Here is a 12,866-nt window from a genome sequence, read left to right on the forward strand (position 1 = left end):
GGAGAGACAAGATGAGAGACAAGAGGAGAGACAAGACGAGAGACAAGATGAGAGACAAGATGAGAGACAAGAGGAGAGACAAGAGGAGAGACAAGATGAGAGACAAGATGAGAGACAAGATGAGAGACAAGAGGAGAGACAAGATGAGAGACAAGAGGAGAGACAAGAGGAGAGACAAGACGAGAGACATGCATTGTCGCTTTGACTCAACTTTTGTTCACGATTTATTTTCTTCTTCAGATGGATTTTTTCACAAGAACTGGTTCCTCTGACAAGAAGAAAAAGGGTGAAAAAGCCAAGTCCAAGAAAGGTTCTTCAAAGGATCAAGGTCATATTGACTATTTTGTTTCATCGTCTTAACTCGCCTCCATGTAGGAAGTGCTGAAGGGATCGCCAGCTTCTTGCAGTCTCTCGGAAACTCAATTTCTGGTTCTGTCGGAAATGGATCGATACGGGCCAAAAGCATCAACAAGAACCAGGAGGCGAGCAGAGCAAGCACCAAGTCCAAGCGAGGAGCCAAGAGCAAAGTGGCTCGAAGTGGGATCGTGGCCAAGAGCGGGATAAACGCGGGCAATCAATTCAGCAGGGAGAATGTGCTTATGGAATATCGGTCGGCTACTCTAGGTACTCAGCTGACTGAGGCGCTTGCCGACGACACGCTGGCGGATGTGACTTTCATTGTCGGCCCCGAGAGAAAAGTAGTGAAGGGTTTGAGGATTGTGATTGCAGCAAGAAACAAGTTCTTCAAGAGCATGCTCTATGAATCGAAGATGGAAGATGGTCAGAACGAAAGCAAGCTGCTGTTGTTCTCCTGTCCTGCCCTGCCCCTGTCCTGTCCCTGTCCTATTACCTCTCCTGTCCTCTCACTTCCTCCTTTCCACGTCTGATGCCTTGCAGGATCTTTGCAAGCCACGTTTGAGCTACCAAGCGCACACGCCGTTTCCTTTGACTTGATGATGAAGTTCATCCATGCCGGCGGCATCTCGTGGGAGCCGCACCAGACTGTTCAGCTGCTGGAAGTTTCCATCGACTTCCAAGTCGAGGAATTGGTACATAGACCCACTCCCACTCTCTCTCCCAGTTCCTCCCAGTTCCTCGTCCTTCAAACCTCCTGCCGCCCTCTTCTGCTTGGTTGCCTTCTCCTGAATTTTTTTCGGCTTACTCATCTTCTCTAAGATGAAGAAATGCATGGAGCTTGTCTCTGAATCCATGACGGACAATCTTTCACTTGCAGAACTTACCAAGTTGATTCAAATACTTCTTCGAGGTTTAGCTACATTACCCTGTCTCCCTCCGATTTCCCCTTCTTCCTTCCTTCCCTCCCCTCCCTTCTCTGCTCTCACTTATCGGAGGCGATGCAGGTGAGGGGTTCGATGTGAATCTGCAGCATCCTAAGACGGGGACTTCTGCTCTTCACGTCGCCTCCCGTGAGGTGATGCACTTGGTTGATGTCGTTCTTCTATCCCCTTGTAGTCTGACAACTTCATGTTCCTGCCGTGTCTGTTGCTGCATTCCCTCGCCCGATTTTCTGTGCATTCCTCGTCTGCATATGATGGTTTGCCGATAGGGAGGCGTTGAACTCGTGATCGATCTCCTTTCTCGAGGCGCCAACTTGAATTGGACAGACATTCATGGAGCTACGGGTGACAGAATTCTCGTCTTGTTACCCCTCATCCCATGACATCATTGTTTTTCTTCATTGCCCGCTTCTTCTCCCTTCGCACCTTTTGCACCTAATTCCTCTCGCAGCCATGCATCTGGCGCGTAACGCAGAGGTCGCACAACTTCTGATCAACGCCAAGGCGGATGTGTTTGCAGCAGACAAAGGAGGTGACACAAGATGCAGGGGCTTGAGTACACGACTGAACTGCTGCAGGCAACCCTCCTCTCGTCTACTCCATCGTGCACAAGCGCAAGGATGTTGCGGAGCTTCTTCTCGTGAGCTTCTTCCTGCTTGTTCTTGTATCCACCAGCCGCTCCCAGGCTATGAACTGCGGCGAAGCTCTCTTCCGGTCGGTACAGGAAAAGAACGACACCATCAGCAGGAAGCTCAACAAGGGGCGGGTGACGCCCATCACTGAGGTTTTCCTGCCGTCATTGACGCGCGACTAACGAGGAGGAAGGTCAAGACAAGCCCGACGATGGAGGCGCTGTTGAAAGTGATCGAGCAAGAGGCAGAGCTCTACCCGCTGATGATCTCTCCTCCCTCCCTCATCGAGGTCGCCCGCGCAGGAAGCACATGGGGCACCAAGTCAGCGCTCGCGCGAGACGAGGACGTAAACCAACGAGACGACAGGTGAGCAGTGGAGGTGGGGGGGAAGGCGAAGGAAGAACGATACTGTTGCCTGCCACTAACTTTTCTCAAGGGAAGCTGCCAAGCTTTCTCTACCAGGTTACACAGCCTTGCACTGGGCAGCAGCGATGGGACATTTCGGAGTGATCCAGGTGAAGAGCAGAAAGAGGAGAGGAGGAGAGACAAGCTGCAGATTCTCATCCTCATCACAGTGCCTTCTGTCTTCTGACGACATCGAAATCAATCCTACCGACACAGAAGAGGAGGACGGCTACACGCCGCTGCAGCTCTGCATCAATTACAGACAGCGTCAGTGGGAGGCGTGCGCGGCGCTCATGAGAGCCCATGGAGCAAAGGAACGAGCAAGCTTTGAGTCTGACGAGGACGAGGACGAGGACGAGGAGATGGAGGGAGCAAGCATGAGCAAGACAAGCATCAACAGAGGAAAGACAAGCGGAAGCTCTGCCCCCACCACCGCTTTTTTCTCTCGTGTCTTCAACAACAGAATCACATCTGCAGTCTCCAAGATTGTCGCCCGCCCTTCGACCAGGTGCCGGCCCTGTCTCTCTCCTCTCTTCCAGCCCCCTTCCTTCACACACACACTTCTCTCTCACCTTCCTGGCCCCCTACTGAGCATGGCCTTGCAGTGCCTCCAAGAAGTGGCAGAGTTCGAAGCGGCAGGGAGGGAGTCGCAAGGTGAGGTCCTCGCATTCCTCTTCCAAGAATTCCTCGAGGAAGTGAAGGAGCTTGTGGTTGGGTGTGGCTCTTCTCGTGTACAATACAGTTCCAGTGCTTTATAGCGCGTTATGTTCTCTCCCGTTGGAATAATGGGACTCTGCCGTATCCTCTCAGCTTGCTAAACCTAGACGCCTTCCCGGTGATTCTTCCATCTCCCTCCCCATCACTTCTCTTCCGGCTCTCTAACCCTGCTATTCTCCCCTCCATCTTCACCTGTGGCTTGTGCTGCAACTTGCTCGCTAACGACTCTGTCATCCTTCTCGAGCTCTCGACATTTCTTGACCATACCGGAAGGGGTTTCTCTGCTTGTCCCTCGTCCCCCTGCATCCGACGGCCTGGTGGCTTTCGACGCGTCCGTGCACACGCTGTACATCACTTTGTCCGGCACGATACCGTGCAGCTTTGCCTCCTCCAGGAGTGAAGCTGCTTCCCGTCCCCTTCCCTTGGCGGACAAAGCAGAGATGATGGAAGTGTAGACAAACTTGGTCTTGTAGGACTCGCTGAGGGAGAGAAAGAGCCCTAGCGCCAAGTCGACCGCTTCCTCGCTCCCGTCTTTGCGCGCTGCGTTGAAGATCAAGATGTACAAAAAGGAGGTTGGGATGTGCCCAGCCCCTTGCAGCTCCGCCAACAAGTCCAGCGCCACCCAGAAGCCACGACGAGTGCAGTTGGCTCTACCTGCTCGAGAAAGTCAAAGTGGACCGTAAAGGCACAGGGAGGGCGGATACGGACCTGCCATGCTGGAGCACACTTCCATCAAACTGGTGTAGCACTCCAAACAAGGAACGAGCCCTCTGTTCCTCATGTCTTCAAGAAGTTTCAAAGATGATTCAAGCCAATCCCTATGATCAATTCTGTCAAAGAAAACTTTCCGCTCATTTTCCAGCTCTCACCTGTTGGATAGCCTGGCGCTCGACTTGGCATAGATCAAGAGCATCATCCTGAAGTTTGAAAGCTGTGGCGCAACACCTTCTTCATCCATTTTCCAAAGAATCTCCTCAGCTGATTCGATGATCAAATTCAACTGCATTGTTTTCACACAATAAAGAAACAGACAAGATGCGCTAGTTTCACCTGCTTGGGATCGATGGTATTACCTCTCTGCTTGTTCGAAGGTTGATTCAGCACAATGAATTGAATCCCCCGAGCAAGCCCGTGCAGGACAGTAGAGAAAGTCTTCTGGTCGGGCTTGACTCCTCTTGCTAACATCTCCTTGAAAGCTGCGACCATTCCCTGCAGCATTTCGATTGCATCTTCCCCGCTAGAGCAGGCAGCAAGGCCACTGGCGTGCATCAGGGCGTTGTAAGTGATGACTGACGGCTTTAAGTTGTCTGTTGCTTGCATCAAAGAGAAGATGTGCTGCGCGAGGTCCACTGCTCTTCTTCCAAGGTGTTGAGCGCTCTTAGCACAAACATGCAGGAGCGCGTTATAAGTGACCATATCCGGCTCGAGCTCATCCTCGCGGATAAGCTTGAGGATCTCGATGGCCCTCTCTAAACCCCTCTCATTCTGCTGGGAGCAAGCAGCAATGAGAGAGTTGTAAGTGTACATGTCCAGCTTCATCCCGGCCCTGCGCATCCCTTGCGTGAGGTCGAACGCTTCAATGTACGCTTCAGAGATGTTTTTGGAAGACTAGATTTCTCGTTAGTTCGCAACTGCCATGAAAGTATTCTCATCTCACCTTAAGCATTTTGTTGACCAACTGGTTCGTGAGGAGAAGGTCAGGCATCAGCCCAACGCTGTACATGTTTCGGATTATGGTCAGCGAACACCTAATCGCAACTCTGTTTCCTTGCAGAGCCGCACCTGCGTCGTCAGTCAGATCGTCTGCTCTCTCCTTATGCCTTTGCATGACTTGACTCACCCACAGACGCCTCGAGGAGGAGACAGAAGCTTCGGCGATCCGGAGATACTTGAGCCGAATTCATCAGAGCGAGGATGCAGAGCGCGCGTTGGAGGGCAGCGGAGCCGAGACCCTTGGAAACCGCCCTCGAACAGAGAAGGAGGGCTCGGTTGAAAGATGTTAGATCAGGCGTGTATCCCTCTTCCACAGCCATGGCAAGGCGCGCAAATTCTGACTCCATCTCGCCATCCCTCCATCCCATCTTATGCGGCCTCGCTTCATCGCCGATGCCTGCTCCCTCCATTGCAATCTTTGTCAGCTCCGGCTCCCCCTTTGGCTCGTTGTTTGCCAACGAGAAGGAGGTCGGCTGCAAGCTCGTGGGAGAACTGGATGCTGTTTGAAGAATCTGCATAAGCTTTGAAGAAGAGCACGGCTCTCTTGCCATCCGAACTTCAATTTCTCCTCGAGGGCGTGACTGTCTGGGATATACCAATTGCAAGCGCGAGCCAAGGAGAGCAGAGCAAGAGCAGTATGCATGCTCGAGTGGCAATCGTATGGGCGTCAGAACGACACCATTGGTAGGCATCCAAGCGAAGGCTGGCGACGAATGACGGCTTACATCCACACTGGAGCTCCAACCTTGAGCAACAAGGATGAGCAGGAAAGTAACTCTACACATTAGGTACAATACAGTAGCAGCTGCTGCTCAAGGGACACCCTGAAAAGTTTCAAACAACACTGTCGTCTTCAAAATCAATGCACATCAACTCCATGCACCGGCATAATGTTGTCTGAAATCGTCTCCACAAAACTTGATCGTCAATCAAATCCTCTTATGCCCTCATCTTCTTGAACAAAGCGTCTCTTGCTACCATTGCAAGACATTTCTTCTTCTCTTCTCAAACTTGACAGAATGGTTGACGACTTCAATGCCCATACCTCCATTGTCCTCAAATAATAATAAAATGCTGATCATGCACCACACCCTGAGTATAAGAATGTCGAACAGGGTCATTGATGCTATAATCAATTCGAAAATGTCAGAAATTATTTGAAAAAGTCAGAAAATAATATCAAATATAAATCAAATCCTATTATAGACTATGAAAAGGAGTCGGATTGGACGCTGCACAGAAAAAATTACACCTTCCTTTAAACACTTCGTAGGGGTAGGGTACCCCCCAAATCCTCTACTACCCCTCAGTTCAACAACAACTACTACTATTTTAAGTGACCCCCTTCTTTATAGACAGAAGAGGGGTCCTACCATAGAACAACAACCTAGAGGCAGGGTGGTCCATGCAAGGTGGCCGGGTGGATACAAGCAATCCGATCCCCGGTCACGGTCGACGTGACGGAATTCAAGGACTGGATCTCGCAGGGCACTTTTTTCAAATTTTACCAAAAAAGAGAATCCTAAGCTTTTTTTGGAGGCGCCCTACATCTTGGGATAAAAAAAAATTGCGAGCGAGCGATGGTGAATGTGTAAATGGGTGGATGCGAGAGGGAAGGAGGGAGAGCTGCCACGGGGGTAGAACTACGAAGACGAATTTATGCTAAAGAACAAGCGAAGACGAATTTATGCTAAATCAGCACAATGGGATGGAGGCCTCAATGGTAACATGCCCGGGTTTCGGGGATTACGTGACATTGCTGGTTGCAAGTCGAAAAAGAGGTATACGAAAAGTAGAAAACATTAAAAAGAGCGATAGTGACATCCGAATCATTGGTATCATGAGATAGAACTCACATTTCTCTGATAGACTGTGAGGTTTTGACAATTGTCATCATCGCGCTTTTTGCTTTAATCATCCTTAAACCTGGTCGCGGCCTGGCTGCCATTGCGATTTCCTGCAAACTTACCCACCCCCTCCCCATCAACATACCCTCTATCATTGAGGGAAAGACACCGGTCCTAGACCCTTTTATCGCGAGTTCCACCCCCGTGCCCCCGTGGAGGGAGAGCGAGCGAGCGAGTGAGAGAAAAACTGAGAGACAGAGACAGAGACAGAGACAGAGACAGAGACAGAGGCAGAGACAGAGACAGAGACAGAGACAGAGACAGAGACAGAGACAGAGACAGAGACAGAGACAGAGACAGAGACAGAGACAGAGACAGAGACAGAGACAGAGACAGAGACAGAGATAGAGACAGAGGCAGAGACAGAGGCAGAGGCAGAGGCAGAGATAGAGGCAGAGGCAGAGGCAGAGATAGAGATAGAGGCAGAGGCAGAGGCAGAGGCAGAGGCAGAGGCAGAGGCAGAGGCAGAGGCAGAGGCAGAGGCAGAGGCAGAGGCAGAGGCAGAGGCAGAGGCAGAGGCAGAGGCAGAGGCAGAGGCAGAGGCAGAGGCAGAGGCAGATGGGAATACAGGCAACCTCCACGTCAAACAAGCCTTCTTGTCAAGCCTAAGTTTGCTCTTTGCCAGCAGGGGGGAAAGTGCGTCTTGGGTGCCATGTCGCTCGTGTCGCCTCTTGGATTCCTTTGGTTGAGCTCAATTATCATTTCGAGCTCAGAGGTAGGCATAATCCTCAGTGCTAGATAAAAGCTTTTTGAACTTGTGTTGTTACTGCAGGGATTGTGTTGCCTTCAGTGGACTCGGTTCGATCGCGAGCAGAGTGCTGTTTGTCAGCGCTCTTGTCTTGGGATACGGGGAGGAAATGATGGCGGAGATGAGAAGAACGCTTCTGTTCAAGAGGGAGCTCCACACATGTTGAGTGTCTATGACATAGCCATTGACGCTGCAGATAAGAATGGCAAAAAATCAAGAAAACAATTCACAAATGCCGTCATGCAGGGGAGCTCCAACATTCTTGATCTCGAGATTCTGACAAAGCAGGACGAAGGGATCGAGGGGGTGCAATCAGAAATCGAGGGAGAACAACAAGAGATGAAAATTGAAGAGATCGGAGATGTACAACAAGAGATCAAAGGTGTACAACAAGATATCAAAGTTGTACAAAAAGAGATCAAAGGTGTACAAAAAGAGATCACAGATGTGTTGAGAAGGATGCAAGATCAAAATGACCAAATGCTGAAGGAGGTCCACATGCAGCTTGTGCAGCAGCTTGTAGCGTACCAGCAGCAGCTTGTAGCGTACCAGCAGCAGCTTGTAGAGGACAAGAAGCAGCTTGTAGCGTACCAGCAGCGGCTTTTAGACAGGGAGAAGCTGCTCTTGGACAAGGATAAGCAGGTTGAGAGGCTTATTCCACGTCCTGTGCAACTTAGAGACAGTGTGTCAAGACCTGAAGGTGAAACAGAATTGAATGTGGCTATCATGGGTACTAACAGGACTTATGCTAGTTGGCATGCTAAGTTTCTTGAAAGAGCTCTGGACTACCGCATGCGCAGGAAAGGTTTTACGGGCTAATGAATACGTCAGCTTCTCCGCATGCTTAGGAGGCCACGAGACACTTGGAAACAAGCTCTTCATACGAGAGTGCTACTTCGAGATGAGGCGGAAAATTGCAGAGGATTTCAAGTTGGACCCAGAGACGCTAGAGGGCATGGACACCAATCAAGGATGCCATCAAGTGATCCTCACAGGTACTCCAGGGATCGGGAAGTCCTGCTTCGCATACTTCTTACTTCTTCAGCTCCTCCGGCCTGGTGAGGAAGTAGTGTATCAGATAGGGAGTGAATATTGGTACTTTGATGGAGAAGCATGGAACCTGTTCATGGATGGATCCGTAGCGCAACGCTTTCTCCAAATGTTTAGGCGCTGGTATATCTGTGATCTGTACAAAAACCAGGGGAGCTATTCAATGTCACGAACCGCCAAAACAATCATAATCTCTTCACCGAAGTATGGGATGTTCAAGGACATTGTGAATACTGGATCGGCGAAGAGATATTTCTTGCCGTTGTGGTCAGACGATGAGATGTCACTCTTCATCATGATGCAATGGGGGCGTATTGACTCCGATGAAGTGATGAAGATCGTAGAGGATTGGGGCAATGTGCCGAGAAATATCGTCGTGAAACCTTTAGAGACACTTGAGCAGGCTGTTGAAGGAATAGAATCAGTGTCATCACTCAAGAGGAAGATGGATGCAGCAGTGAATGAAGACCTTGGAATGCCATCGAAACTGATTCACCTTTCCCCCAGCACTGACTACAGATCCTTTACCGCTCGAATATGCTCGAAGAAGGCCGAGACGATGATATTTGAGGCCCTTGTGAAAAGGGATTGGGATCATGTTGTCGACTTTGCTTTTTCGAGTCCTAATTCTGGCTATGAGTCAGCAGCAGGTGTAGCTTTTGAACACATTGCGCATGAGGTGCTGAAGGGAGGAGGAAAATACAATCTGCGAAGGCTGGAGAAGGATAAGGGCGATAGAAACGGGTTAAAGAAGCTGAAGTTGAAGAGATCGCAACCGTACATTGAATTTGCATCATCAATCAGAGACTTGGAGGAGTGGGTGATCATGCCGAATGCATACTGTAAGCCAAAGGCATTAAACTTCGCTTGCATGGATGGGATGTCATTGTCTGCCAGCGGGGTTCTCTACATGTTCCAGATAACACGAGCGGGGAAACATCCTATCAAAGTGGACTCATTGCTCAGCATCTTGAAAGCTCTGCAAGTCAAGAACAAGTTTGAGAGGGTAAACTTTGTGTTCGTTGTACCTTCAGGGCATGAGGAAATGCCCTGCTGGGGACGAGATCAAGGCTTGACATCTCAGGGAGTGAAGGCAAACCAGGAGCAGGAGAGTCAAATGAGGGGAGTAACTCAGTATATCATGATGCTTTCGAAGGAGGATGCGATGCGGAGGCCAAGGGGATTGAGTTTCGCTCCGCAGCATACGTAGTCAATCGTAAGAGCAGCGCCAAGGGAGTAGTTGGAACCTGGGAGGACGCGACAGAAGAAGAGAAGTTTTTGCACTTAGACAGTCGCCTTGCAAGATTGTGCTTCAAAGACTTTAGAATCGTCAGAATTCCTGTTTTGCACATGTAGGCGATCATTTCGAAATATACAAAGTTGCCAGTGCCCAGCAATCTTTGCGTTGTGAGATGAGGACATTCGTCACGACGTGGCGCCTTCCTCAGTGAAATGACTAGACGCTATCCGATAGACTCTTCCACTGACAAACCGTGCTGGCAATACGCAGAAGGAAGTTTGTTTTGCAATGATGGTGTGAGTTGCTGCCGTGACCTGCTTTCAACTCACGTCACTGATTACTCTATGAGCAGGATGTTCAGTTCAACATTTACATGCGGCGAGATAATATCCGACCTCTTGAACATCTGGTGGATCCACACCATTTCAAACCTCGTACCTCAGTTGCCACTGCTTCAAAGCCCCGCCGTTTCTCTTCGATTTGCATCGATAACAATTCTTTGTCGCCCCATACTTGTCAATGTCCACAACCTTGTAGTATTCCATGTGCTAATACAGGTTCACTTCGGTACAGGCTGCCTCAAGAGCGAAGTAAGGCAATGGCACCCTCAGACTGTCGTGTATTCGTGCTTCAAAGATAGGAGCCGCCTACGGCGAATAGGGCGCCCACCTCGTGAGCCTTGGAGGATTTGGACAACTCAAGCACCTCGCGTCATTCCTCTGGGTGCTGATATTGACCCACTTGGAGACGCCAGATCATGGAAAGCTTCCCTGTACTGATCACCCTCCCACGATTCCCTGCCCGGCGGCGCCTCAAAGGTCTGCTCTCCTTCTCCGGTGCAGCTGGTTTGTCACATTTGCCGCAATGGTTTACCTCGCCTGCCTGGGTCACCACAGACGCACAGACGTGATGGAAGAGCTGCTTGCGCTTGCACAACTTGCATGTTTTCAGTTCTGAGTTTGGTTGGTTGGACATGATACACGCCGATGCAAACTTGAAACAAGCAAGACTGGATCATTCGTGTAAAGTGTGGCTGCTTCGAGAAGATGATCGCTGAATCTATCCCAGAGAATGTCTTTATTTTGAATTTTTTCAGGCTCACGACACTTTCTGCTAAGGATTTCTCACATTCTCTTAAAAGTTTTCGCAGCACAACAGAGTGAAAATATTTTACACAGCATAACAGTGAAAAATCCTGATGAGAAAAGAAGGGGCAAATGTATATAAGAAAAAGACACTCAACCCTTATTGAAATGAAGTGTGCGAGGCTGAAAGGTGTTTTAGCAAGCTGCAGGATATACTTCTTTATTGACTGAGTGAAAAAGAAACTTCCTTCACCCGCATGCAACGACAAGTCATCATGGTGAGAGGCTTCGAATCTATTGCTGCTTGAATGTGGATGAGAATTTAATCGTCTAATGTATCCATGTAGATAGACTAAGACCTTTTCTTAGTCTCTGACTTTGAAAGAAAGTTTTGAATTCCGCTTCTCTTACATGGCTGCATGACAGAGAAAGCTGTCTAGGAATGAAGATGTCTTTAGAATACATTGCAAAAGATGAATACACCTTTTCTGCTCTCTTATTCGTTGTTTCAAGCATGAGAGCCGTATGTACGAGGATTCAGAGAGGAAGTATGGTTTACAATGCTGCACCATCAGTTTGCAAATGAGGTGCTTTCATGCACTCCAATCTTGCAAATATGCTAGAAACATTCAAGTATTTGCAGTTCAGATCCTCAAAAGCAACATCTTCACATTGGTTCTGCTTGAGCATGCATTCAAAATGCTCAAGGATCAACATGCTCCACGTAGCTGCGGCGACATGGAAAGTCTGTTTCAACCACAGGATGAGAATCCTACAGCAATCAATGTGGCTTACTAGAGCTACAAGCATACATTGTGCATAATTAGGTTTATTTGCAACTTTTTGATGTATCTCTGCTATGCAGGCACAACGAAGAAACCAATGTGAGGCTTATTGTGCTGACCATTGCGCATGTATTTGATGCTACTTGCGGTTGTCATTGTAATTAGATTGTTGCAAAGAATGATACCTCATGAATGTATAAAGATTTCTGCAATCAGATCACTACCACTTGTGATGTCGATCCCAAGCTTACAGTGAGTCGGAATGGTCTACAGGGGAAGTGATGTTTTCATCATCATTCAACCCCTGCATGCATTCTGCATTTATGTGAAATGAAAGAAGATACAGAAATGCTCTTTAGCATGGCCTCGAATGCAAGACTGAGATCACTTTATTTCACAATAGAACAAATAATACATGTGTGCATACTGTGTTGACGGTTCAAATGTCCGACATCACAGCTAGATAAACGCTCAAAACTAATCCCACGCATCAAGAAATCAACACACTCTGCAAATCTCAGAAGTGGAGACTCTCGACGGTGTTCAAGGCTTAAGATGTCTTGATTGCCTCTGGCGGCATCAGTGTTTACATGCAATCAAACATCCTCACTGCAGTAGGCGAAATGCATGCAGAAATCTTGTGAAACAATCTATGCAATGCTTGATGTCTAATATAACAAGTGAGCTTGACTAATTACGTGGATCTGCAACATGATGCAATCTCCATCAAACAAATCTTCAAGGCATCGCATGTGGAAAATATGCAATTCAAAAATCATTCATCGCAGGTAAGTATCTTATGATTATTCTGAGCTGCCATAAGGTCGGTGTCAAGTCAAAATGACAAGCGATCTCCTACACTGGATTCAAACCTCATGTTTTCATCATCTTGTTCTTCATAATAACCTTTTGAACCATGGATCTCACAACGCCATTGCTGCACACTCTGTTGTCACCGAACGCATCACCACGAACCTAGCGGTCTCAGGTCTCAAACTGTGCTGACTAGAGAGCTTCAAACCTAACAAAGCCTTGCATGCTGAGATCTGATGCTGGCTACAGCAGCGGATGGTCTTACAGCGGCATCGTTGGAGGAGCAGCTTTGGTGCTACGTGCCGGCGTGTAGGGGAGACATGAGTCGGGCGTGTACGAGGTTGAAAACATTTCAACCCTCTGAAATGAAAGTTAAAATACATGTAAAGGCCTAGCAGAAATGATAACTAAACTGCACTACTGGTACTCTTTGGAGGTATCTCTTGCTGCCGTTGAAAACTTGTTTGAATTGC

The 12,866-nt window shown here is 48.6% G+C and overlaps 3 protein-coding genes across 3 annotated transcripts; 2 read left to right on the forward strand and 1 right to left on the reverse strand.

Annotated features, from left to right (window-relative positions):
- Positions 1–240: 240 nt before the first annotated feature.
- On the forward strand, positions 241–3,034 carry GUITHDRAFT_134570 (hypothetical protein; the record flags this gene model as incomplete). The annotated part of the gene is made up of 13 exons (XM_005838609.1): positions 241–328; positions 376–780; positions 898–1,049; positions 1,177–1,267; positions 1,362–1,432; positions 1,568–1,643; positions 1,750–1,830; positions 1,877–1,938; positions 1,984–2,082; positions 2,124–2,296; positions 2,367–2,445; positions 2,506–2,843; positions 2,941–3,034. The coding sequence occupies 13 exons, from the start codon at positions 241–243 to the stop codon at positions 3,032–3,034; spliced, it is 1,809 nt and encodes a 602-aa protein (XP_005838666.1).
- Positions 3,035–3,073: 39 nt separating this feature from the next.
- On the reverse strand, positions 3,074–5,813 carry GUITHDRAFT_161590 (hypothetical protein). The gene is made up of 6 exons (XM_005838610.1): positions 4,893–5,813; positions 4,710–4,834; positions 4,103–4,660; positions 3,922–4,052; positions 3,761–3,870; positions 3,074–3,706 (listed from the first exon to the last, which is right to left on the reverse strand). The coding sequence occupies exons 1-6, from the start codon at positions 5,548–5,550 to the stop codon at positions 3,195–3,197; spliced, it is 2,094 nt and encodes a 697-aa protein (XP_005838667.1). The 5' UTR covers positions 5,551–5,813; the 3' UTR covers positions 3,074–3,194.
- A 1,511-nt stretch (positions 5,814–7,324) lies between these two features.
- Positions 7,325–9,680, forward strand: GUITHDRAFT_102953 (hypothetical protein; the record flags this gene model as incomplete). The annotated part of the gene is made up of 3 exons (XM_005838611.1): positions 7,325–7,387; positions 7,445–8,225; positions 8,269–9,680. The coding sequence occupies 3 exons, from the start codon at positions 7,325–7,327 to the stop codon at positions 9,678–9,680; spliced, it is 2,256 nt and encodes a 751-aa protein (XP_005838668.1).
- Between the last annotated feature and the right edge of the window lie 3,186 nt (positions 9,681–12,866).

The sequence above is a fragment of the Guillardia theta genome (assembly GCF_000315625.1).
Source record: "Guillardia theta CCMP2712 unplaced genomic scaffold GUITHscaffold_11, whole genome shotgun sequence".
In the NCBI taxonomy this organism is placed as follows: Eukaryota; class Cryptophyceae; order Pyrenomonadales; family Geminigeraceae; genus Guillardia; species Guillardia theta.